We start from the raw sequence: 26,730 nt of genomic DNA, 5'->3' as shown, positions 1-26,730 counted from the left end.
TGAGAAAAACTAGGGAGAGGCCCTGCAAACTGGTAGGTTATGGTACTGGGAACTGCCTCCCAAGTTCTTAGACATTCCCTCACGCTCTCTGGTGAGATTAAAGGATACGATGAGGGAAAGGCCTGTGGGGCAAACCCAGGGCAGCCCGGCAGCCCAGGGACAGTCCTTGGAGGTGGTCGGGCCTGGGGGAGGTTATTAAAGAGGGGGGGGGGGTGCCTATTAAGAATAAGCAAGTGTGGACATGAAACCACTTTGAATTCTTTTTTAATTGTATTTCATTGATTATGCTATTACAGTTGTCCCAGTTTCCCCCGTTGGTGCCCCTTCCACTTAGCAGCCCCCACACCACTGTGCATGTCCATGGGTCACGCATATATGTCCTTCCGCTACTTTACATCCCAATGGCTATTCTGTAGATGTATCTTAATGTGTGCACTTTGGAAGCAGAACCCCCCTGGGAGATGTCCCCAGGATGGGGCCATCCAGAATTTCCTGGAACGTCTTTAGTGTCAGTACTGTCCAAGTTCCCAGCGCTGTAAGAAATTTCTAAGATTCGTGCTCTTGACCATGTGCGTGTGCCCTCTTACTTTGCTGACCAGACGCTCTATGTTACAGCTCTCAGCAGCTGGTGGCAAGCTCCTTGACATCGTCCTCCACCCTGGCGGAGATCCTGGAAGCTATGAAGCACCCCTCGTGAGTGGCTCAGCAAGCTTATGAGTGCCGGGTCAGGGGACCCCGCAGGCGCAGGCCGGGGTGATGCTCGGGCAGTGTGGTTTGGTGGGTTCCTACCTGACTTTGTTTGCTCACTAGCTGTGAGACCTTGGGCAAGTCACTTGACCTCTCTGATCTCGGAGACTGTTACCTTGTTTGTATAATGGGATAATAGTGGTTAAGTCACAGGTTTGACAAAAGGATTGACTAAAATAATTATGTAAATTACCTAGTATAAAACCTGACAAGTACAGCTATTCTCTAAATGTCAGGTCCTTTTTCCTTCCCCTTCTCCTTTTCCCCCATTACACCATTTTTTGTTCCATCAGGGGGATTTCCTGGGTCTGGAAGTAGTATAGAGAAATTACACGATGGGGATCCTCACTTCAGGTGTCAAGAGCTTTATCACAAGTCCCTTCTTTGTCATCTCTTTCTGCTTGTTGCCACCGCACACACACACCTGGCTCGCTGGCCCCCCTGTGTTGGAACTCAGGACAGGAGTCCAGCTGCTCTCTGAACAGAAGGGCCTCTCGCCCTGCTGCTTCATCAGCGCAGAGGTGGTGCACTGGCTGGTGAACAACGTGGAGGGCATCCAGACACCGGCGATGGCCATCGACATCATGCAGGTGGGACGGCAAGGGCCGGGCTGCAGAGCCGTCTGCTCAGGCCCCCGTGAAACCAGAGCCTGTGAGCCTGTCTCTGAGGGAGCCACCCCTCCCAGTGACCAGGTCTGCAGGTCGGGGCGAGGATCTGTTTTTAATACGTGTGAGGACTGTCTGGGATTGATGAAAGATCAGGTCTTGCTTTGAAAGATACAATCCCTTGACTTAAAAATCTGGCAGAATTTATTGTCTGAACTGAAATATTATGAGGGAGTCTGCACTTTTGAACCTGGAAGGAGTCTCCGTGAAAGATTCCCAGGGAATGCCCTCCCTCTGACCTTGAGCCCCCATTGTCCGTGGCTCACTCAGGATTTGAGGCTGGATTTAAGGCTCTCCCTCAGGGACCTTCTGGCGCCCTGTACTGCTCTGTCCGAGTGTTTAAGACAACAGAGAGAAGATTCTGTGTGTTTCTCATTCATCTCCCACCTTGACCAGCTCCCTGAGGGCAGGGCCGCCCCTTTCTGTGTGTTTCCGTATCACCAGCGTTTGCCATGTTGTTTGGCACAGGGTAGGCACTTGGGGCATGCCTGCTGAACTTATTTACACTGTTCAGACCTGGAATTAAACTCCAGAGGAGAGGGCGAGAGAGGCCAAGTTGGCTGAGACAGCACACACCATTCTGCCCACAACAAGGCCCCCTGCTGGAAATCAGTCCCATTTGCTGAGCAGCTGGGCCGTCATCACTGAACTGTGAAAGCAGTAACTGAGTTGAATAAGCATCTTCAGTTCTCTTCTTGAGGGTCTCAGAGGCTGTGTGCATGGCCTTTGCCTGATTACTTCCTATTCCCATCTCCTGGAGAATTGCATTTCCTTGTTCATGTAATCAATGCTACTGTAGCATTAGAGCCACTGAGCTGGAGGGACACACAGGGACATGGATAAATGTCAGAAGCATGATGTGAATGACAATTCAGTTTACAAAATGGTAATACTGTAACACCCTTTATTTAGAACTTAAAGTCCCATGAAAATACCTCATATTCTTTATCAATATATGTGTATATAATAAAATTATTTAAAACGTGTGAGAATAACAGTATACTCACCATTTAATTCTGGAGAGAGGAAGAGGATTAGGACATTGGGGAGTCCAGAGAGATTTTTTTTAAAGAAAAAGATCTGAGGTCAATATAGAAAAATACTAAATTTGTTGAAGCCGGATGGTGGTATGCCTGGGTTTTCCTTATACTTTTCTGTATGTTTAAAATATTTGATGATACCATAGTATGCATTTGTACTTTATAATATAATCTGCACCAGGCACAACATTTAGTGTAGAGCAGTCACAGCTGATGGGGGTGGAGAGTAAGGTCTCCTCGATGCCCTTGACATTCTCCTGACTCCAGCGCATACCTGAGGCTGCACCTCTAGGATGTCCCTCTGCAGGAATTTCAGAGTTCCAATGTCTCTCCCTCTAGAAAATGCTGGAAGAGCAGCTCATCACGCACGCGTCTGGTGAAGTCTGGCGGACCTTCATCTACGGCTTCTATTTCTACAAGATAGTCATGGACAAGGAGCCGGAACGAGGTCAGAGATGGGGCGGATGCTGTTGTCCACAGGGGCTGGGGTTTCGCCTGTTGACCTGCTCGTTCAAATGATGCCGCTTCTTGGGCTTTCTGTGTCACTTTGCATTCCACGTTGATGGATCTGTCAACTTCTTTGAGCATTTGTGTTTACTTTAAGCACAACTGCAGTGACAAGGGTTTCTTAACGCTACCGCGTGTTCTTGGTGAGAACAGAGTGGATGGGAGATAAACCTAGAAGAGGCCAAGGGACCTAGTGTGAGGAAATTCCAATAGGTCATGTTTTGGTAGCTGTTTTTCACTGTAGCGCCCCACCCCACCCCATGCAGGTGGCTCTGAGTACGACCTGACGGCCTGTAACCTGTAGCAGCACTTTCTACTTGCTGGGCCTGCAGACTGCCTGTCTTCCCCGAGAAAGACTGTCAAGTCCTGACAGATCTTCCAAGATCTATTTTAAGTTGTTGTTGTTGTTGTTGTTGTTGTTGTTGTTTTAATGAGAAAAAGTAATCCCCAAGAGGGGAGCGATCTGCAGCAAGGTCGGAGCCGGCTCGCATGGCTCTGGAGGCAGCCAGGGAGCCGACGGGCGTCTCTAGCCCCCCTGGAGCACACAGGGCTGGAAATGACTCCTGTCCTGCAGACGAATGGCTTCCCGGCCCCTGGGTTTCAGGAGTCCCGTCTCAGATAAAGCAGCCTGTGCCGCTCGCTGCGTTCTCTTATCCAGCGATGTGACAGAAGTGGATCTGTGCAGGCTTCTTCCCTGGCAGCCACTGGTGTGCCCATTGCCACCTCTTCCCTCAAACTCTAAGCCTGACCGGTACCTACCTGTTTTACCTTCAAGTGGAAGAAATCCCAGTTACCGTTATAAACTGTGAAATGAAAGGTCTTCAACTGAGACTAAAATACTTACTTCAGCTGAAGTCAAGTTCACATAACATAAAATCAACCATTTTAAAGTGGACAGTTCAGTGGCACTTTTGACATTCACAGTGACATACAACCTCCACTCTCCCTAGTTCCTGACCATTTCCGTTGCTCTGATAGGAAACCTGGAGCCCAGACGCCTCCTCCCGCACCCCCTGGCCACCACCAGTCTGCCATCTGCCTCTACAGACTGGCCCATTCTAGACATTTCATTTAAGTGGCATCCTACCATGTGTGGCCTTTTGTGTCTGGCTTCTTTTACTCAGCATGCTGTTTTCCAGGTTGCTCCAAGTGGTAGCATGCATCAGTTAGAAAAATAAGCATTTGTGCTGAAGTGCTTTCTCTCCCCTCTGCTTTCCCAGGGCCCATGCAGCAGCCCACCACCTGGCACACAACGGCGGTGGACGACTTCGCCAGCTTCCAGCGCAAGTGGTTTGAGGTGGCCTTTGTGGCTGAAGAGCTCCTACATTCCGAGATTCCTGCCTTCCTCCTGCCCTGGCTGCCCAGCCGGCCAGCTTCCTACGCGAGCAGGCACAGCTCCTTCAGCCGCAGCTTTGGAGGACGGAGCCAGGCAGCTGCGCTTCTAGGTAGGTGCTGACCCAGACGGGGCCTGGGGATGTGCCGGCGGGTGGCTGAGGGAGAGCAGCAGCCAGCCCAGGGAACGATGCCATGGGGACCAGGATTGGAGTCACCATGACTCATATTGGCCATTCTGTTTGTCACACTGTGGGCTCCTGTGCTGGCTCCTATTTTCTGAGTGGGTCAAATTCATTATTGTCCCACCCAACACACAGTTCTCAAATCAGGACGTGGTGAGAAACCTGCACGAGCAGGAGAGAGTAGACACGTGGCCACTTTTCCCAAGAGACTTTCAGAATTCTGGGGGTGTGAGCAGGTACTCACTGGTGGTTTAACTCCTGTCGAAGGCCTTCCTAGGACGATAGCATCCTAGGACCTCAGAAGAGGAGGGGACCTCAGAGGTGGTCCATTGCAAACACTCATGCTGAGCCTGGATCTTCCTCTTCCCTCCCTCCCCAAATGCGCTCAGCCCATCGAGGGATATAAACAAGGACTCCTTTCCTCAGTTCTTGCAGCCATGAGAGGAGGGTGAACACCTGCTTATCGGATGGTGGTGACCCCAGGCAGGAAATGGGGAACGCTACTGGCAAGGATGGAATGTGGGGTTGAGGTGTGAGCATCTTTCAAAAACGTGTCCTCTAGGCAAGGCAGCATGAGATTTACCTCAAAGTCAGGTTGAAAGATCCTAGAAACCCTCTGGAAGGAAGGAAGCAAAAGTTAAATAGACCAAACTCCAGTGAAATTCCACCTTCTAGTTAGTTTATAACTGCCCAGCTAATTGGAATGCTTACCTAGCTGGCAGCATGGAAATGTTAAGAGTCCTCACAGTTTCCAGATCCTCACTTGCGTCCAGATGTGGCTTTGACCTTGCCTTATACCCTCCCCCAGCATGCCCAGCACTGTAAGTGAGAAATGAAGGCGGGTGGAGAGGACAAAACTTTGAGAAGAGCAGATTCTCCTCCCTATTGCATTTCTAACTCTCCACCTCCTCCTTGAAGTCTTTCGGAACGAAGAGGCCACATACTCCCTGTTAGCCTGGGATGCTCACCTCCAGCAACCCAGACCACCGGGGCTTGATACCAAAGGCCTGTGGGCACCTGAAAGAGCAAGCAGCAAGCTGGTGCACTTTATGCCACAGAAGGGGCTGGCAGCTCATTAGCAGCAGCAAATAAATGGCAGGTCCCCCGATGCCAGTGAAAAACAAAAGCCAATAGTCCAGCAACAAAGGTGGAGTCAGGAAAGCCCATGACAAATATAACAAACCCGAGACCCCATCAGCACAGCGTTCCTCATCCATTTACAGTGCTGGGCCACGTGGGGGGAAGCTCGTCAAGAAACTAAGTTTTGCACCGTTCTCCCCCCTAAATCAAGCTTATTTTTAGTAGCTAGGTTTTAAAGCCTGCTTTTTTCTGACAGATAAAAGTTAAGAACTTTTGTCTTTTCCAAGGAGCAAGGAGATAAGCCTGAGCCTTAGATGGTTTTAGATACCTGCTGAAGCGAGAGTTGAAAAGGCAGCCTCCCGCTCTGCAAGGTCACTTTCGGAGACAGAGGCACAATGAGTTGCTTTAAATAAATACTGGGTCGTGCATGGTGATACTTTATTTACCAGAGAGCTGAAGGAAGCAAAAAAGATTTCCGAAGAACCTGAATAAGTGCAAACGTGAGAGTCCCGCAGGCCCGCCCGTAGAGCTGTCCGCTGTGACTGGGCCCTTACGAGTTCGGTTACAGGTCCGTCAGTCTCACCCCGGGGCGGGGGCAGGAAACTAGGGGAGCTCGATGGCAGCAAGAGTGCCAATACATTTTAGAAAACTGTTTTTGCAAAACAAATCTGTTAGATTTTGGCTCTTTAGGTCAAGGAGGAGGGTAACTAACAATTATTTAGGAAACTTCCTTTCCTTTAAAGTGTTCGAGAAAAGTGCTTATTCCTATGTGAGTCCCTTCCTGCAGAGTGTGCACATCCATAGGGACCAAGGGTTTCTGAACCCGGTTTGGATCGGATCATTCATCCTGGCAGGGGCTGTCCTGTGCATTGTAGCATGCCTAGCATCTCAGACCTCTACCCACGAGATGCCAGTGGCACCCCCCACAACCACCCAGTGCGACAAAATGTCTCCAGACATTGCCCAGTGGCCCCAGGAGTCTGCAAAATTGCCCCCAGTCGAGAGCTGCTGCCTTTGGAGGGAACTGAAGGATTCCAGTAAGGAGCCAAGATCTATCGGAGACCTCAGCAAAACCTGAGAGGCCCTGAAGCTATTCAGAAACGTCTCTAAGTGGCTGTCAGGCTGGGAACGTGGGCATATCCAGAGCGGGGCGTGGAAGGAATGCAGAGAGCTGAGGAGGGCGCCTAGAGGCAAGCACTGTCCCCTGCTCTGTCCTGGCCTTGGCTCTTCCTGTGCTTCCCGCGGGGGCGTTTGTGGTGTTGTCACCGTTTGTGCCGTGATCTTAGAACATTGCTGTGTCGGCCGCTGCACAAGCAGACAGTGACCTCATTCACTCTTCACCTTTGTCCTGGGACCGATGCTATGATTTATGGATTTATGCCTTAGAGTTCATGACACTAAGGCTCAGAGAAGTGAGGTAATTTGCCCAAGGCTCTGCTTCTATTAATTGTTAGAACTGGAGTTTTTTCTCAAGACTGCCTGGTGCTTGAGCCCGAGCCATATTGTCCTTCGGCCTCAGGAAGACAAAAGTCAAAGCCTGTCAGGACTCCAGATGGTTTGCGTGATGGTCCAGGTCCAGGTGGGGCAGCCACCCTGAGTGATGAAGGCCACTCAGATTCTGGCCCCTTGCTACAAAGCCATAGCTGTCTTCACAAAATGTGGCTTTTGTTCCTCTCTCTCTTCCTCCCCCTGGTCTTTCCAGTGTGATTCCTCCAGTCCCAGCTCCAGCAGCTCCCACCTCAGCGGCACCTATGACCATCTAGCCAGTCTCCCCACCCACCCCCGGCCTCACTCCCCTCCTTAGACAGCCCAGAACCATCCGACCTCTCGCCTGTGCTGCCCTTCCCCACCCTCGGCCCCCATGTCACTGAGGAGACTGTAGCACTCAGAAGTAACGCCTGATCCCCACTGCCCTCTCCCCTCCCGGTAGCCAGGTCTGTCCCCACCCTGGATGAGCCACCCCTGCTCCTTTCTACGGCCAGCATCGCCACTTGTGCACAAGGCCCCACTTCCGCAGCACTCGGGGCTGTACTCCAAAGTCATCTCCACCCCTCCAGACTCTCCTTCTCTCCCAGGGTGTCCTCACCAATCTACAGGCACTCACTCACCTCTTCCTGTGGGCAACAGCAAAGCGAGGCAAAACCGAAGCAGAACAGCTCAAATCAGCTTTCTGGCCATACCCTCTGCGGAGCAGCGGTTCCCACGATAACCAGCGCCTTCGACGTTGCTCAGTCCCAGTCCTGGGCCTCCTCGCCCCGTCAGCAGCATTTGTCACATACCCTGACTCCTCCTGTAACTGCTCCTTCTACTTGGCTCTTGGACCCTAGGGCTTTCCCCCTGTCTTACCAGTCTCCTTTACTGGTTTCTCCTCGGCTCCCTGATCTTAGAACACTGTAGCCCTGGCCCTCTGCCTGGGACCCCACAGCTTCTCATCCTTTATTACACCTGGCCTTTATTACGCCTAGGTCTGTCTCTATCCCAGATCACTCCCTCCGGTTAGAGGCGCATCCATCCACTCGAAAGACTGAATGTAAAGTGCTTGAACGGAGCTCCTGTTGTCTGCCCCCCCCCCCGCCACACATGCTTCTCCCTTAGTCGTCCCTTCGCGTTCTACAGCCACTTAGGTCAGAAAACTCAGTGCGTGTCACATTCTCTTGCTCTCCTATCCTACATCCAGTTAATGAGCACATTCTGTTCTTTCTTCTATCTGCCTTCAGTATAGATCCAAAATTGATACCCCCTTTTTAAATCCTCACCTGAGGACATATTCATTGATTTTAGAGAGAGAGGAAGGGAGAGAGAGAAACATTAATGGGAGAGAGAAACATCAATCAGTTGTGCCCCGACCGGGTATCGAACCTGCAACCTTTTGGTGTGTGGGATGACTCTCAACCAACTGAGCCACCCAGGCTTCTTAGCCCTTTCTTGACAACACACTGGATCTCAGGGTCAGAGAGGGCTCTAGAGCACCGCCGCCCAAACGCTGATGCTTGAACATTTTCCATGCACTCCTGATAAGTGAGGAGCCAGCTGCTCTTTGAAAATGCCTGCCAACACGGCACTCACTTCTGAGACCACTTGTTCCATCACTGGGCGGCTCTGGTTGTTACGTTGAGCTTCAGTCCCCTCTCTGATTTCATTATTTCTCCTCTAGGGACCCTGACCCCTTTCCCGGCTCACGAATAGCCCCCTCACTGTGACTCAGCCGGCTGTTCCTCTGGGCTTGCATGTATTAATTGGGCTTGCCATACCTCCCTGTCTCAAGGTGAATAAGTCGGTTCTCATGGAACTCAAGGCGTGATTCTGAGAACTCACTGAAGGCTGCCGCTCTGCTGGGCTTACACTTTCGTCAACATCAGAAGCTGCTGGCAGCAACTGTACCATCCAATCTGACTCCTGAGCAGGAAGCCAGTGGTATCTTAAGCACTTGGCTGAGCAGTGCACTTTCTTGGGCTTTCTCAGACCAGCCTGTTCTGAACTTGACATGCCAAGCGGAAGAGAAGAGATGTGTGGGGTCACTGCTGGTGTTTTGAGTGGCCTTTCTTTTGTGGCCAGAGGCTTTTTACCTGCAAAGGAAGACACAGTGTCCCAGACCAGAGTGCAAAGCTTTCTTCCTTTGATCTAGGCTGAGTAAATGGTTACTCTGGCTGTGTCATGAATCAGGAACACAAGACAGACGCAGACACCATTTTAAATGAAAGTTTTAGCCTGGGAGCCACCAAATGATTTAGCCTTAAGTATCATAGGCAGCTAAGCATTGTCCGTGGGAGTCATGGGCAGGCCTCAGACTGAGGATTGGTGAGCTTGTGGCTTAATCTCGGAGGAAGGAATAGGAGGAACAGGAGGAAAGGAGAAGAGTTACAAGTGGGGGTGGCTGCAGGAGAAGGCAAGAGGGGGTGTCCGTGACTCTCATCCACGTTTCATCGATCCTTACCCCTCCTCTGTGAAGCAGCTGGGCAGGCACCCTCTCGGTGAGCAGGTGAGGAACTAACTCAGGAGAGGTGAGGCGATGTTCTCAGGGGCACATGGTCAGTAAAGAGCCGAGCTTAGTTCTTACTGCCGATCAAGAACATTTTGCATTTTGCATGTTCTGGTTTTGAGAGAAGCAGGCAGCTGGGTGTCTTCTGCCTGGCTGCCACTCAGTGCCCCAGCTGTAGCTCTCCTCTCTCCCCGTAACAGTTCACTGGAACTGCTGACTCGGGAGCCGTTTTACCCTTGTTCGTGATAAAAGCCACTCAGGGCTTCTGCCTGCAGAACGCAGAACGAAGCTGACTCCTTCAGGCAAAGAGAGACTGTTGGACTCAGGGCAGGGAAGAATGAGGGGCCAGGAATAGTTTATAGAAACCCGAGGTCCGGCAGTGCCCAGCCAGGCAGAGCCCTGATCTTGTCTTTACTTCTGAGCCTGTTTCAGGCCCTTACTCTGGTTAGGACCTCGATCATCTGACCCATTTCTAAACATATCCCTCTCCTGATTGCGTAGGCTTTCTGAGCAGGAGTCCCAGCTGGGATGAGCTAGTGCGATACTGACCTGGAATTTGTGAACAACCCAGGTTGATAGAACAGGGCATTAGGCTTCTTCATGAGGTTTCATTTCTGAGGAAAGATGATAGAGCTGTTGTCTCCCTGGGTTGAGACCAGAAAAGGAAGACTTCCCCCAGGCTGTGGTCTGGGTTGCTGGTCCAATTGTGTCCTTTTATGGGTCCCTGGAATCCCAAGGTCAGGGGTTCACTGGCTGAGGTCCTGACGCTATGATCTTGACCAAGGCAGGTTCCCTCTTTGGCTGCTGTTTCCTCATCTATAAATGAAGGGGTTAGGTTCGATTGTGGGAGGTAAACTATGGCTTCACGAGTCAAATCTGGCCTACCATCTGTTTGTTTGTTTGTTTATTCACTTGGGTTATAATAAATTTTATTTTTACAGCATTCTTAGGTTGGCTGAAAATTGAGCAGAAAGTAGGCTTTCTATACACTCCCTGCCCCAACACACGCGTAGCCTCCTCCACCGTGAGCATCCCTCACCCAGAGGGGGACATCCATTACAATCGATGAACCTACACTGACATTATCACCCAAGGTCTGTGGTTCACTCTAGGTGTTGTACACTCTGTGGGTTTTGACAAATGTACAATGACATGTAGCCACCATTATAGTATCATACAGAGTAGTTTCACTACCCTTAAAACCCATCTGTTTTTGTAAATAAAGTCTTATTGGGACACAGGCAAGCCGTTACGTAATATTTGTGGCTGCTTTTGCACTACAGTGGCAGAGTTGAGCGGTTGAAACGGAGGCCACATAGCCTGCAAAAAATATTTCTTATCTGGACCCTTACAGAAGAAGTTTGCCTGCACCTGGACTTGATGATTTCCGGGAAGCTTCTAGAACCTGGGATTTTCTATCAGGTGATTCTGCAGTTTTATATCCAGGTGTGTGTTCTTCCTCCTCATCTCACTCCTCCTTTTTCTTCTCTCTCGGGGCCCCGCCCATGTGCCCACACAGCTGCCACTGTTCCAGAGCAGAGGACCGTGACGCTGGATGTGGATGTGAACAACCGAACAGACCGGCTGGAGTGGTGCAGCTGTTATTACCATGGCAACTTCTCCCTGAATGCGGCCTTTGAGATCAAACTCCACTGGATGGCGGTGACCGCTGCGGTTCTCTTCGAGATGGTGAGAGCCTCCTCTCGTCGGGGGTGGGGCCTCGGCTCGCCTCGCAGAGGGGCACAGTGGTTGCTTAGTAACAATTTGTGTCATTTTTTTTTTTTTTTAGCTCATGCTCTGAGTATCTTTCGCCTGGATTATTGAAATAGCCTCTTTAAAAAATTTAAGTGTAGTAAAAATGCTCAAGCAATCAGAAAGGGTGTAGATCAGAATTTCTCAACCTTGGCACTTGACCTCTAGGACCATATAACTCCACGGTGGGGGCTGTCTTGCACATTGTAAGAGGCTGAGCAATATCCCTGGCCTCTACCCACTAAATACCAGGAGCACACCAGCCTTGTGACAGCCCACAATGTCTCCAAATCTTGCCATATGTCCTCAGGGAGGGGGAGCATTCACACTTTTAATGGAGAGATTCTCATTAGGGGAACATTTTTTTCCTCACCCAAGGACATGCTTATTGACTTTAGAGAGAGGGGAAGGGACGGAGAAAGAGAAGGAGAAAAATATTGATTGGTTGCCTCTAGTCCACCTCCTGACTGGGGACTGAACCCACAACCCAAGCATGTGCCCTGACCGGGAATCTAACCAGTGGCCTTTTGCTTTGTGGAATGGCACCCAACCAACTGTGCTGTACTATCCAGGGCCGGGGAACATTCTTAAGGTCCGAATTTATTTATTTACTTTTTTTTAATCTTTATTATTTTTTCCAAGGTCCAAATTTAAAAAGATGCCCAGCTCCCCATCCTGCTCAGCTGGTAAGGGCCACCAGCTCTTCCCTGGCTGGTTGATGCTGGAGTGACCACTCCCCCCAGGCAAGATTAACCCTTCTCACTCAGCAGGCTGAGCCTTTTCCTTGGGAGCCCTACCAGATATCTGGTCCTGTCTCAAACCAGCACAGCCATGACTTTCACACACATATAGTTACTATTTGGTCAGAAGACCAGAGAGATCGCTGGAGGGATTTAGCAACTATCTTTTAAAAATACACTCTTCACAATCAATTCACGTAAAACCTACTGAAAGGTGCTGATCCTTTTATCATTATTTAAAGTTTTTATAAGGCCCATAGTGTATGTTAATTATTATTTTAAGGCAATGTCCAACATTGTTATAGATCATATTTCATGTGGCTAAACATTACATAAAATGAAAAGGTCATCGGCTAAGCCCTAGAAATGATCTTGATCGAACAGTGAGCTTGGTGTTTGTGTTGTTGTTATGAGTGTTCCTAGAAAACTAAGAGCAGTCCCCTTCAGTTTTTAATGTAATTACACTTGTCTAAATCAAGGTATGGCCCGAACTGTAGGTTTTTGAAGTAGGATTTGACATAAATCTCATCTGAATGCTAGAAGCCATATGCATAGCTTTAAAAAAAAATGTGTGTATGTGTGTGCATATATATACACACACACACACAAATTTTATAGTTAAAAAAGTATCTTAAGACCAAGAACATGGCCACTGTTTCCTAAGAAAGTATTAACGGGAAGGTTTTCCTTTTTTTTTTTTAACCTCCCCTCAACCCCACTGGAAGGTTTTCCTTTAAGCCCCAGTAGCTTAGGTTCTTGGTCAGCCTCCAGAAGGACAGCTCTCGGCGTCTGCCAGAGGGTGGCTCTCATTCCGCCAGGTCAGGGCTCCTCGCGTTTGGCTGGAGGCCACCAGTCATCTCGCACCCACTCAACCCGCTTGAGTGCTTGTTTTCCTACTCAGTACCTTGGGCTTAGTAAATTTTTGATAAAGGACAAAATTAGAAGGACTTAACCTATATCCTGTGGCCTTCCTCCAACAGCCCGTGGAATGAGAAGGGTTTTTAGGAGGCAAGAAATAGCTCCATCCAGTCTCTTCCTCCCAAGGGAAACACTGATACTGCAGAAGCTTGGGCTGTGAAGAGGAACTGTGTGCTTAACTCACACGTTCGAGTATTTGACAGGAGGTTAGACCGGGCACGTTCCTGCCCGGAAATGCACTGGCTGGGAGCCAGCACCCCTCAGTAGTGAACAGGCCAACCCGTGTGCGTGACGCCACCTTGGCCGCGTGGCTCCTTGAGCGGTCCTTTTCTCTTGTCCATACAAAGCTGGGGATGATAGTGTTTGTTTTTGTGCTTTCCTCCAGGTCCAAGGTTGGCATCGAAAAGCCACCTCCTGTGGCTTTTTGCTGGTCCCGGTTTTGGAGGGTCCCTTTGCGCTGCCCAGTTACCTGTATGGTGACCCGCTTCGAGCCCAGCTCTTCATCCCGCTCAACATCAGCTGTCTGCTCAAGGAAGGCAGCGAGCACCTGTTTGACAGTAAGAGATGCTCCCCTCTGGGGGTCCTGTCTCCATGAGTAAGACCTCCTCTTTCCCCCAAGGACCCCTCTCGGTGTCTAGTCCACACAGGCTGTCGCACAGAGGGAGCCTTTGGGCAAGGGGCTGAAGGGATCCGGGTTTCACTTCTTCACCTAGTGGCTGGACAAGTCACTTAATGTCTCTGAGCCTCACATTCCTTGTAGCTCAGATGAGCTGCTTTGCAGCTCAGGAAGGTCCTTGAAAGCCCTGGCACAGAACGGCGGGTGGTAGAGGGAACGATACCCTGTCAGTCATGGGCAGCCCTGGTGTTCTCCCCGCACTGTCCTTTCTATGCTCCAGCCTCGCCGGTTTGGGCTGTAGGAATGCGAACCTCATGGGAGGCTTGAATCTGCTGTTCCATGCAAAAGTCTAAAAAAGGGAGGCACTGAAAGCAAAACAGGAGGCAGTGCCCTGTTGTGCAGAGCTGTGGCGTGTCAGCACCTGGAACACTGCATGCGGCTTCAGCCCTGCCTCTCGAGGAAGACAGAGCAGAAGCAGGCTCCTGAGAGGACAGCAGGAGCCAGAGACAGTCCTTCCCTGGGAACAGGGTGGTCGGGCTGAATGGGAGAGCGCAGGGGCTGGCCCTGCCCTGCTGCCGCACCCCAGCCCACCAGAACCCCGAGGGCGGGTGTAGGACTGAGGGAAGCGTGCATCCTTCCTCACACAGCACAGAACTTCTTATCACCAAGGGCTCATTGCGATAAGCATAAAAGTAGCTCCTCCAGAGCTTTCCATGGACTCGCAGATGAACTTTTTAAACTCGGAAAGCTGGAGTTGCTGCTAATACGTTAGGAGCCCCTTTTGTTTCTCAGACATCAAAATTAACAATGTGAACAAAAAGCTTTGGATGTAAGAGATAAAGTGCTTTCTTCCTGTGCCCTTATAAGAGGACCACCCGGATGGTGGGAGGTCTCGCCAGGGCGGGGAGGCCAAGCTAGGTGTCCCTGTGCTTTCCTGTGGCAGGTGCCCCCAGGGTCCAAACAACTTCTGTTCCAAAGGCCCATTGGTACATTCTTTGTTTGCACCTTGGAAGATGTTTCGGTACGGGCAGCAGTGTTTTAAGGGACAGCAGGGGCTCCAGGTGAGCCCCCAGTGACCCTCAGAGCTTACAAAGCACTCTTCACACTCACGCACGCTCACCTTCTCGTGTGCGGCTGAGACAGGACCATTCTTGCAGTTCTGAAATGCCAGATGATTATGTTTGTACCTGACAATTTTAAGCCAGGCACCGCCTCATAGTGCTGATTTTACCACGTTGAGGGGACAGACAGATCGTTCCCCACGCCGTCAGAGCCTCTTCTGGGGTTTTTCATCGTTACGGTAACAGCACCGGATCGCTCGAGGGTCTGACATTACAGAACATTTTTCTGTGAGCCGATGGTTTTCCCTGCCAGTTATAACCTGGTCTTCAAGACCAGCATCCTCTGTTGGTTGCTATGGTTACAGTTGAACGAAAGGAGTCCTGGCTTGAAGGAATGAGGACTTGAATCTGAAAATCGATTTTCTTGCTTCTGTGCTGCTTCTCTTCCTGTTGTCACCCCTTCCGTTAACAGTGAATGCAAAACCTTAAAAATCTGACAAGAATCTGCTGTGTCTGTATGTTTTCCTATTAAAGCCAAAGTCTTTCATCTCCTTTGCTCTTTAGTTGCCCAGGATTCTCAGATCTGTCTTAGATAGAGGATTTCAAGTGTGGGAGGAGTAACAAGGCCACCGCAGGCACCTGTGGCCTTGGGGATGGACATCTTGTGCAACCACTGCTCCAGCCCTCAGCACATGGCTCCCGGGGCAGCCCTGGCCTGTGGCCTGTTGCTGGGTGACAGGCTGCCCCACCCTCCCACCTCCCGTTCTTGGTCCTCGTAGCAGCCCCCCAGTGGGAACAGAGGGAGCGAGGCTGGAGCAATGAAGTGGGCAATGTGGGGTAGGGGTGGGGGTGGTCCCTCTCCTCCCCAGCCAATCACTTTTCCAAATCATTTTTATATTTATTTGCTTAAATTTCCCCACCCCTAACATGGAGCTTATAATATTGCCTTTCTTAATAGGGAAATGGAAGATCAGTAATTTTTTTAATCTTTTATTTTTGTCCTTAATAACATGCATTGAAAGCTTACTTCTGTGTGTACTTCATTGTCATGCTCCTTTGGGCATAGGAGAGCATTAGAATGAGTCTTGTATCAAATTCTGGCAGCTCATACTGATTTCTGGAGACTCATATTCATCCCGTTTCCAGGTTTTGATAGAGCTTAGGGAAGGGATGGTGAGGATGTATGGCTGCCACTTTCTCTAGGATGTCCCTCCTGGGGGGAGAGGCTGGTCTCTCTGGAAGCAGGTGGTGTGGAAAGCAGAGCCTACGGCCAAGGGAGAGGAATTGCCAAGCGCAGAGAAGGCCAGGCCCCAGGAGAATTACATACCTTGGGATTACAACTCAGCATTTATTCTTCTCCTTTTCAGGCTTTGAACCGGAAACATACTGGGATCGAATGCACCTCTTCCAGGAAGCCATCGCGCACAGGTTTGTTCCTTAGCAAGAGAGGACAGTGGGAAGGTGTTCGTGTCTGTCTTGAACAGCGGTTCCCACAGCAAAACCCAGTTTGTTTCACTCCTGGGGAAGCGGATCTGGTTTACCAACGACAGATTCACTGCTTATCTCCGACGGGGCGCCTCGGTTTCAGAGATAAGCACTACCTCTCTGTTCCCGTGGCCGTTGTTTCTCAGACCTCATCTCTGTCTCCGTCCAGCTGAGGGGAGGGCAGAGTGCTCCTTCCTTCTTAGCCTCCAACAAGACTGTGAGATAAGCTGTCTGAGAAATGACAGGAGAGGGAAAACTGAAATTTGTCGAGAGCCCCTGGACACATGTTGAAAAGACAATCAGTGGTTAAAAAGCAATAGATAAGCCCACAGGTATTTAATGTGTATGCTAGGGAAAGCCTTTCCCGGGCTTCCCTGTCCACCCCTCAGGCCAGTTCAGGTTTGTCTCGAGGACGTCACTAACTCAGTGTCCAGTTGCTGCCTCTTGCTGATCACGGTGTGAGCAAAGCCTGCTCTTCCTGCTTCAGATCCTCCCGCTGCAGCCTCCTTGTGTCATGTTGTCTCCTCACTCCAGCACTGTTAGCTGTGACCACTCCCACTCTGCCCACACCCTCCCACGGCCACAGGCTGAAGTCCGGATTCTTCATGCTCGCCCTCCCCAAGGTGGCCGCCACCTCGGACCTCACCCTGACCTCTGTGTCACTGACCTAGCTCTGATGCTCAGCAAAAGCAGTGCAGTGATTGCCAGGGTGGCGAGTTTCCTCCTGCCAGTGGGAGGGGGTGCCTTTTGGGGAAGCTTGGTCGGCAGAAAGGGCGCTGCCGTGAGAGGCAGACGGGCCTGGTTCGCCTCTGCCTCCCCCAGCGTCCGGCTGAGGAACCTCGAACAAGCCCTGGAGCTGCTCCGCCTTCATCTCCCGCCTCACAGGGTGTCGGGAGGGTCCTCTGATCTTCCTGGCCCCTGGGAAGTGCTCAGCAGGCTGACGTTCCGACCAGGAAGACTCTAGTCAGTTGACAAGTTGAGTCCGAGGCCCGACACTGCTCATGTCATATGTCATCAGCAGTCACTGCCCCTTGCTGGCTAGAGATCACTTGGGACGTGGCCTTTATTTGTCACGTCTGCTGCGTTCTTCACAGCATCTTCCTCCTGATTCACCTTAGTCCAAACCCCAGTGGTGTCATCTTTACTGCCCTTTCCTCCTCAGCCTGTGTTTCCAGCCTTCAGTGTCCTGTGCACGCTGCCCAGTCCCCGAGTATCACTACTCTGGACCCTGCCGTGGGTCCCTCCACCTGAGCCTCCTCTTTCCCCATCCAGACCCTGGCCCCACCTCCTCCACACCTGTCAGTCTTGCTTCACCAGGTCCCTCCACTCTGAATCCCTCTTTCCATTTTTCCCACTGCACTCTGTCCACCTATCACACTGACTTAGGGGGCCCCTGGCAGGTGAGCACATGCATTTCTCCCATTTTTGTTTTCTTCCACAAGGCCTAACAAAGTGCCTGGCCCAGAAGAGTTGTTCAACATGTAGCTTTTTGCACATAATGAAGCTCTAGGTGGGAATGTGGCTCTGAAATGAAACATTATCACACTGAAAAGTCCATCTCAGAAAGAGCTGGAAAAGTGTCCAGGTCCCCAGCTCCTCCTTCATCCTCTGGGCGGTTGGCATGAACTTAGTACATTCCCTTCCCAGGGGCTAAGGACCATGTGGCTAAATCGCCTTTTAAAAATGGAAGGTCCTTCCAGGTGGCTTCAGGCAGAGATGAGGCAAGAAGCTGGTTCGGCTGACCCTCGCTGAGTAAAGAAATGGCCTTGACTGAAAGTAGAAAGGAAGGAAAGCAAAACCCAGGGCCATTCCTACACATGGCAGAACCAGCTCCTGGAGATGATGGAGCCTGCGGCGTGTGTCAGCCTGTCCCTCCGATTCACACCCCTGACTCCATGTGCGTCTTCAGTACCTAGTCACCCAATGCCAGTGTGAAGCCGGCAGCGTATGCAGAGGCCGCAGCACAGCCCCTCCCTGAGGACTGGCTCAGGGAGGGGGGCATGTTACCGCCTTTAGTTCTGCCCTCATCCCTGCCTTCGTTACGTAAACCCCTCAGACGCGGGCAGGGGCCACATCTATTAACATGTCCTTTGTGGCACTAAGCAGGTACAGCTGTAATAAATGGGCTTCCTGGAAATAGAAAGACCAGGAATAGAACAAGCTGTAGATGAGAAGTAGAATGGAACAGCCATAGATGAAAAATGGCCCCTCCTGCCCGTTTCCAGAACGCAGCAAAGTGGAGAGCCCCAGATTGGTGTGCCTCGCTTTTAAGAAAAGAATTGCAATTAAGATACTTCATTTCACTTCAGAGCCTTCATTGAGAACCTACCATGTGCTCGGTGTGGGAGATGTTGAGGAAAAGGTGAGAGGTGTGGCTGAGGTGAATAAAGATCAGGAGCGTCCTCTGGAGGACCTGACGGTCTCCAGTGTGTGGGTGGGCAGAGTGGGAAGGTCTGGGGCACGGCTGGGGGTGTGCGGGGCCGGGGGTGGCTGGGCAGAGATGAAGGCTGGATGAGAAAGAGCGGCAGGTGAGAGGGCTTTCAACCACCCCGGCGATGGAAGGAGCCTGGGCTGGAGGAGGTCGGTGAGCCACTGAAATGGAGGTTGGTTTGTACTGAGGACACAGTAAGCAGCCAGAGTGTACCGTCTTGGACGAGATCTTTCCAAACCCTGTTAGCCCAGGCTGTCAAAGTCCTGTTAGCCACAGTTTCTCTCCTTGTCCCATTAGGGGCCCTAATCAGTGTGTCTTCCTGTCTTTCCCGTAGGTTTGGGTTTGTGCAAGATAAATATTCTGCATCTGCTTTTAACTTCCCTGCCGAGAACAAGCCTCAGTACATCCACGTCACAGGTGAGGTGTTCCCAGCAGACGGTGTGGGGGTGGGCCCCTGTGGCAGGAGGGGCCTGGCCCCATGCACAGGGTTTGATCCCTCACACCCTGCCTGCGGCTGCAGAGCCGGCCCAGCCGACTCTGGGTGCCCTCCCGGCAGCTGCGACAGTCCCCCCCTTTCCTCTTCAGGGACAGTGTTCCTGCAGCTGCCCTACTCCAAGCGCAAGTTCTCGGGGCAGCCACGCCGGCGGCGGAACTCTACCAGCTCCGCCAACCAGAACATGTTCTGCGAGGAGCGGATTGGCTACAACTGGGCCTACAACACCATGCTGACCAAGACGTGGCGCTCCAGCGCCACAGGGGATGAGAAGTTTGCCGACCGGCTGCTGAAGGACTTCACGGACTTCTGCCTCAACCGTGACAACCGGCTGGTCACGTTCTGGACGAATTGCCTGGAGAAGATGCACGCCAGCGCCCCGTGAGACCGGACTGCGCCGGAGTCAGAGGACGGGGAGGAGCCCCGTCTTGCCATTGACGTTCAATAGGCTCGGTCAGGCTCTGGGCCTCCAACGTCAGTTTGCCACTGTCAGTGAGTGGGGGCCCTGCTGCTGCTGCTCCCCCCACCAGTGTTCTTTCTTCCACTTGAGGAGAAAGATTTTGGAAGCAGCTAGAGCCCAGAGCAGGTGGGAGGCCCAGATGGCCCGTGGGAGGGCTTCAGTACTGGGGAAGGGGACAGGCAGCCCCCATGGATGTCCTCCGAGAGGGGGTGGCTCCTTCGAGTGTCCCTTTCTTCCACCGTCCGTGGGCTGCTCGGAGCAGAATCTGCCACTTCCCACTCAGAAGTGTGCACAGGATGTAAGATAATGTTGTGAAATAATGTACCATAGGCTCACACCAACTGTATATACCTGTACATATCGGAAGCTGGAATAAAGTGCCACGTGTGGCACCTCTGTCCCCCGCGTGGTTTCTGGCAGCAGCAGTCCCATCCTCGGCTGGACAGATGTCCCCTGTCTCCGGGGCTGTAGTGGCCAGTGAGGCAGCCACAGATGGTGAGGAGGACTTTAGAATTCACTGTTTTGGAGGGTCTGGTGAAAGAGCCCTGTTCACAGGCCATGGGCCGGAGCAAGGAAAGTTTGGGTCAGGCCTGGAGAGCAGACGGACAGTGCCAGGAAACTGCAGGCCTCTCTGCTGTTGGAGGTGCATCTTGCTAAGTGGGCGAGCTCAGCTGTGGCACTGAGACCTCGTGACATTCTGAAAAGAAATCAAAGCAAAGCCACTCTTCACTCTAACCAAGGTGTAGCTCCCCCTGCTTAACAGAATGAGACTCAGCATGATGCCTCAACCTCAGTGCCTGGCCTAGCCCGCTGCGGGTGGGGCAGCGCTGCAGGGGGCGCTGCCACCTGACAGTTACGGACTCTCCTTCCCCCTCCGTCTCTCCACGTGGAGTTAGTCACGAGCCCTGGTGACTGAGCTCGTCAACAGCTCTCAAATCCATCCACTTCTTCCCAGGCCTTCTGCTTCCGTTCTCAGCCCGGACCTCTCGCACGGCTGGGAGGACCTCCTAACTCCACTCTGCTTGCTCTCCAGGCCATTCTCCGCTTGGCAGTGGGCGTCTTTTTGAGAAGCCACTCTGATGGTGCCCACCACCTAGCTAGACCTCTTTGGTGGCTTAAACTTCAAAAGTCTTAGACACAAAAAGTCCTGCACAACCTGTCCCAGGCAGTTTCTGCAGCCGCCTGGAGCATTACAAGCTCTTTAGCGGCTCAGCACCACGCCGCAGCACCATGCCTTGCACACGCTGTTCCACTTGCCTCGAGCACTCCTCCTCCCCAAACCCGCTAAGTCCCGGGCGTCCTCCATCAGCTGCTGTCACCTCTCCAGAGCAGCACAGTGGGATGCCCTGTGACATCTTCCCACAGCCCCCGTTCTCCTCCCGCAGCACTCGGCACGCTGACACTCGAGCATGAGCACGGCAGCAGCGTGCCTGCTGTGTTCATCTGCTTGTTCCCGAGCGTGGGGCATAACAGCAGCTGATGGGAAAGGGGTTGTTGGCTGAACGTGTGGACTGAATGAATGAACTCTGGGTGCGAGGGTTGGGCACTGGGTGTTACATCTGAATCTCTCCCCCACTACCTGGGTTCCTGAGTTACTTAGTGGAGGCCGTTTTCTCTTTTTTTTTTTTAAATTTTAAATTTATTTTTAGAGAGAGGAGGAGGGAGGGAGAAAGAGAGGGAGAGAAACTTCAATGTGTGGTTGCCTCTTATGTGGCTCCCACTGGGGACTTGGCCTGCAACCCAGGCATGTGCCCTGACTGGGAATTGAACCAGTGACCCTTTGGTTCGCAGCCTGCACTCAGTCCACTGAGCTACACCACCTAGGGCAGGAGGCCGTTTTCTCATTTGTAAAATGCAGCTATTGATGTTGCATGTAGATTTTGAGAGAATAGGCCTGTTAATACATGTGAAAGTGTGCTGGTTGGTTCCTGGCATGGAGCAAGTCCTTGATAAAAATTCATTTTCTTTTCCTTTCTCACCTTCCCTTCCCTCAGACAAATCTTTGCTCCTTCCTAAACATCAATATCTTTCAATTATAAGTTGGGAGGCTGTTTCCCAGGGTGGTTAGAGGATCAAAAGACAGATGTATATGAAAGGACTCGCTAGCCAACAAGCGATAAGCGGAGGCTGTGCTCACGTTCCCAGGCCAGGAACTCTCTTCATTTATCTGTGTTCCTCAGTATCCTGCACGTGTGCAACGCCAGCCATCGCCCCACCCTCTTCTCCCTTGCAAAGATGACCCAGGAGAAGAAGGCCTTGAGAGTGATTTGGTGGAAGAAGAATCAGCTGACAAGTTAGAATGCTGGATCAGTTTCCAGAGCCGGGCCTGCAACGCACTTGCTCTGGAGCCCCAGTTCCCCCACTGGCTGCTCCCCCTGCCTTCCTCTCTCTGACCAGTACTTCCTTCCACCCACTCGTCCAAGCCAGAATCTGGCAGTCAGACTCCATCCTCTTCCTCCATCTTCATCCAGTCCTCCCACCTATCCCTCCTGCCTGTCCCTTGTACCCGCCCACCTCCCTCCGTTTCTGCTGCCCAGGCACAGAGCCTGGCCCCTGGGGAGTGTGGTTTGCTTAGACAGGAAGCATGTGTGTGCTTATTGCAAGCCCATCCCCAGATGCAGAGATGTGAGTAACCATTCCATGGCGGAGAGAGACAAGCACCGGGCTTGGGCCCAGCCCCGCCATTTCTTGGCTGTGAGAATTAGGGGTGGTTCTGTGTCTTGAGCCTGTTTTCTCACCCATTAAACAAATGACGTGGCTTCACCTTTCTCCCCATCCCACACACACACACACATGTACCTGCACACACACACACACCCCTCTGAGTATTGCTCTTCTGTGCTTGCAACGCTGAAATTGTTTGCTGACCCATTTCAGCTCACCAGGCTGGGAAAGTGTTCTGGTGTACTCCTCAGTCGATGCGAGTTGGATGGATAAGTTAGTGAGATTGAGGGAGCAGGGCCCAGCCCGTAGGAAGGACACGAGAACCTGCAGTAAGACAGGCCTTGATGAGATCACCCGAGCTCACCCCCTAAATCCAATCATGGAAGTCACTTCATCACATTAAGAAATGAGGCCATTTAAGGCCAAGACATGCCTTGGGTCACCCCTGGCAGGTGGAGATGAGGGTAGTCCAATGAGACTAGAGCCATAGAACAGAGGGGTTCGTGGAAATCTGGTGCAACCTTTCCATTTTCTCCCAGACAAAGAAACAGAGTACCTGCCCCTGGCTCTAGATGGAGCCCAGGTCCCTGGATCCCGGCCCAGTACCTTCCTGGGCACTTGGATGCAGTCTGTGGCAGGGTGGTTAAGAGGGCAGGCTCAGAAGGCAGGTGACCCGATTCAGAATCCAGCAGCACCACTTGCCAGCAGGGGACCCTGAGTAACTTACTGCACCTCTCAGAGCCTTGGTTTTCTCATCTGTAAAATAAGACAACAAAACCACTGCATGGAACCATGAAAATTTCATGAGAAAATGTGGGTAGAGAGCTAAGACAGTGCCTGGAAGGTTGTGACCCCCTCCCTAAACATCGGCCGCTAGGATGATGGGAGTAACTACAGAGGTCCAGGGTGGCAGGGCAGTCTTCCAAGAGGAAGTAGCTTTGGGCCTTGTGGGATGCATAGGAGTCTAGGTGGTCAGGAGGCGGAGCCCTTTGTCTGGACTTAGGCTTGGGGGCTGCTCTCCTCTAGCCACTGTGGTTCTGCTTTTCTGGGTCCTAAGAACTTCTGCTGGGAACTTTTTTCTGTTGGCAGAAGAGACCCATTGTCAAGAGCAGGAAGAAGAGCCTCCTGACCACATTGTCCTGGCTGCTTCCGCCTCCTGAGCAAGGTTGCGGCCTGAGGCCTGGCAGCTCGGGAGACATTTCTCAGCCCTGAGGCTGTGTTCAGGGCTACACACAGGCTCGGGTGTCCCTGGGGCAGCACTAGTCGGTGGGGCCTCCCGGACTTAGAAATGAGTTGGGTGAGGACCCACACCGTGTATGGGGTGCAAAAGATTGTGACGGGAAAAGAAACAAAGATAAGGTGATATGTCCGTTTACCAAAGGAACTAGAAAAAAGCCAGAAAGTCCTCAAACCTGGAGAAGTAGCTGTCTTAGCCTCTGACCCGGTGGCTCTCCAATGCTCTTGTGCGTAAGAGCTCGCTTAAATCGCAGCTTCCTGCGCTTCCCCACGAGGTTCTGATTCAGGTCTGGACTCTGCAGGTAAACAGACACTCCCAGTGATTCGGCTATCAGTGGTTCGCTTGAGAAACCCTGCCGCAGAGTCCTTCTCTGGGCTTCTACCTTACACGCAGTTCTAACCAGCCTGGAAACCTGACTCTCAGACCAAAGCAGATTAGAAGCTGCACACTAGAAGGTAACGCAGCGGAGGCAGAGAATTCGACAGCAGAATGGAAAACGGAGTGACAGCTGATGGCTCTGTGGCAGTGGCAGTGGAGGAGAGCTACGAGACCACCCAAGGCCAAGCTGCTGGGCCAGGAACTGCCCAGTACTGCGTTGGATAGGCTCGGAAGCCTGCATCCTCTTGGGAGCAAGAGACTCATCAAAACAATCAAATGGAAACTTCAGGTCCTATAAGGAAGAAGTACAGTTGACCCTTGAACAACGTGGGGATTGGAAGCACCCATCCCCCTGCAATAAAAAATCCACGTATAATCTAAGTCAGTCCTCAGCCCATGTGGATTCCCAATCACGCTTTGCTGAATCCACAGATGTGAAACTCAGGATATGGAGGGCCGATGGTACATTATTGAAAAGATCTGCGAATAAGTAGTCTGGCTCAGTTCAGACCTGTGTGGTTCAAGGGCCACTGTACATGGTGTACGTGATGCACACTTGAGACACTAAGGAAATCGGTGAGGCTTGGCTGACGTGGGTAGGAAATAGAGAGAAAGCTGAGCAGAAGCCCGTTGACAGTCCTCTTCTTTTACCCAGAAATGTTCAGGTACATGATGCAATAATGGTCACTCCATTTTTTTTTTAGTGTTTCCCATATTCTGGGCATGTAGCATATTTTACATGCCTTTTTGTTATGTAACCTTGTCAGCCACCATCATAACAGATAAGAGGCAAAAGGCCCCAGAAGGCAGAGCCCAGGCCATACGGCCAACAGCGGCGCTGGGAATCAGGTCTGTGGGTCCTTGGAGCCCAGCCTCTGCCTACTGTGCTGTATCCCTTACTGCCTGGTGGTGCTGGGTCAGTGAGGCATTGCCTGCAGCTCTGTCCCGGGGCCCCGGCTGGGAACCTCTGTGTTCCTGTCAGTGGACTGTAGTCCGTATGTGGTGGGTGCAGCCCTGCTGGAGTGCCGATGCTGTGTGACCTGTGGATGTGGTCTCATATCAGACTGTCTGGAAGGGAAGAGGCCAGTGGCCTTTCCTCTCCCCTGGGCCCCTCTCCGGAAGGCCCTGTCTGCTTCTTCCCTTCTGGCCCACAGCCCTGACTTCAGCCTGCGAGCACAGGGAGCTTCAGGCAGCTCCCGGCCTTCACCATCGCCCTAAGCCTGCATGGGGCCAAAGCAGGTGCTGATAACTCAGTCCTACCGGCTTTTAGACTTGACCTCTGTCTGCTGTTTCACTGCAGCAAGATTCATCTGTTTCTCAGGGAATTAGCACACAGTCCTTCCAAGAAGACAGTCTCGTCCCCATGGGGGCACGGGGAGATGGAGGGAGGTTGCTGTGTGATCCCCAGCAAACCCCTTTCTCTCTGAGCCCCAGCATTTTCACCTGAACTCCACTGGCAATGAACCTGGGACAGACTCTAGGAGCCAGGAGATTTCAGCAAAACGTGGCAGTTGCGACTGGCACTGCGTCTCTTACCTCCTCTCTGTGCACTTTGAATTGTACCAAATTGCTTGTCCAGGCTCAACCCCTCCCCCTCACACACACACCCCTCAAGTGTGTCTTAGAGACAGGAGATTTTATTTTTAAGCCCATGGCATCCTGGGATAGAAACAGGTACGGCCATACCACCCTGAACGCGCCCAATCTCGTCTGATGTCGGAAGCTAAGCAGGGTTGGGCCTGGTTAGTACTTGGATGGGAGAAACACTCCCTGGAGCCTTTGATGTTCATCCAACTGTGGTAGCTCACGTTTCTGGGTCCTTCTCCACACAGTCTGAGCGCATCACGCTCAGGTGCTGTCTTGGGAAAGGGGCCCCCTTTAAAGGTGAAGTGTCCTGGCTGCTGTGTGTCCTCAACCTCGAGAGTGACACAGCTCAAGAGAGTGGGCAGGGCTCTGCCAGAGGCAAGCCTGTGAAACTTTTGTCCTGACACTGTCTTGAATAACACTCCACACCTTTCCAGGGCCCTGGGTACAATGCTGGGGGAGAACCAGGACTGGCCGGGGGTTCTCAGCCGGGGAGACCCCAATTTGAGGGACATTTGGCAATACCTGGAGACACTAGGTTGTCATAACTGTCAAAAGTGCTATGACATCTAACAGGTGCTTCCGAACACCCTGCAACGCACAGGACAGCCCTACCATAGAGAATCATCCTGCCCCACGTGCCAGCAGTGCTGAGACTGTACATCCTGAACTGAATCCTGATTAGGCAAGAGGTCCCCTCCCTCCGGTGACTTTAGAGGAACAGGGACCTGCCACGTGCCCTGACTGTGGAAGTCTGAACGCTTTCTGGACGGCAGCTCCATCCCCAATCTCCTGTAGTGACCGCTCTTGTTAGGTTCCAAGATGAGAGTGGCTAAGAGGCCTGGTGAGAGCCACACAGCAAATCACGGACAGAACCGGGGCCCGAATCCCTGTTGTGTTCAGGGCTCACATGCTAACGGCGTGGTATTCCTCTTTCCCGGTCCACATGGCTTGCCCCTCTGACTGTGTGTAAGCTCCTTGACAGCAGATGGCACAGCTCGCTGCTCCTCGTATCCTCCGTGTCGGTGCCCATCACACGCAGGTGCTCCTTTAGTGTCGGGGGAACTCACTCAGCAACGTTGGCACAGAGCTGGACCCACGCGGATGCTGCTGTCCTGGTGAAGGGGGACAGGTGTGCAGAGCGCAGCTGTGGCGCTCCAGGAGCGGCCTCTCCTGGGCTGTGTTTGATGCACTGCAGCGGGGATCCCCCCCGCTCCAGCTGGCCATGCTGACCATAGACCAGTACCTGTCTGGGCCTGTTGGAGCTGAGGCTGCACAGCAGGAGGTGAGTGTGAATGTAATGCGTTCGAATCATCCTGAAACCATCCTCCTCCCCTCTCTCGCCCCCAGTAGGTAGAAAAATTGTCTTCCACAAA

At 52.0% G+C, this 26,730-nt stretch overlaps 1 protein-coding gene across 3 annotated transcripts in view; it reads left to right on the top strand.

The window, feature by feature from the left end:
• Nucleotides 1–19,885, top strand: part of DEPDC5 (DEP domain containing 5, GATOR1 subcomplex subunit) — a 92,455-nt gene extending 72,570 nt beyond the window's left edge. For 2 of the 3 annotated variants that reach the window (XM_045826774.1, XM_045826772.1), the window contains 9 exons: nucleotides 616–693; nucleotides 1,205–1,337; nucleotides 2,792–2,900; nucleotides 4,180–4,404; nucleotides 11,055–11,224; nucleotides 13,331–13,502; nucleotides 15,990–16,050; nucleotides 18,873–18,955; nucleotides 19,124–19,885. In XM_045826774.1, the coding sequence (XP_045682730.1) occupies nucleotides 616–693; nucleotides 1,205–1,337; nucleotides 2,792–2,900; nucleotides 4,180–4,404; nucleotides 11,055–11,224; nucleotides 13,331–13,502; nucleotides 15,990–16,050; nucleotides 18,873–18,955; nucleotides 19,124–19,416 (1,324 nt within the window). In that variant the 3' untranslated portion in view covers nucleotides 19,417–19,885. The remainder of the gene's footprint in view (nucleotides 1–615; nucleotides 694–1,204; nucleotides 1,338–2,791; nucleotides 2,901–4,179; nucleotides 4,405–11,054; nucleotides 11,225–13,330; nucleotides 13,503–15,989; nucleotides 16,051–18,872; nucleotides 18,956–19,123) is intronic. The other variant, XM_045826773.1, reaches the window with a different exon arrangement.
• The last annotated feature ends 6,845 nt before the right edge of the window (nucleotides 19,886–26,730 follow it).

Source organism: Phyllostomus hastatus, unplaced genomic scaffold (genome assembly GCF_019186645.2).
Source record: "Phyllostomus hastatus isolate PE091 unplaced genomic scaffold, TTU_PhHast_1.1 phas_scaffold_760, whole genome shotgun sequence".
Taxonomy (NCBI): domain Eukaryota; kingdom Metazoa; phylum Chordata; class Mammalia; order Chiroptera; family Phyllostomidae; genus Phyllostomus; species Phyllostomus hastatus.
The sequence above is the reverse complement of the archived record's forward strand: the minus strand, read 5'-3'. Positions and strand labels throughout refer to the sequence as shown.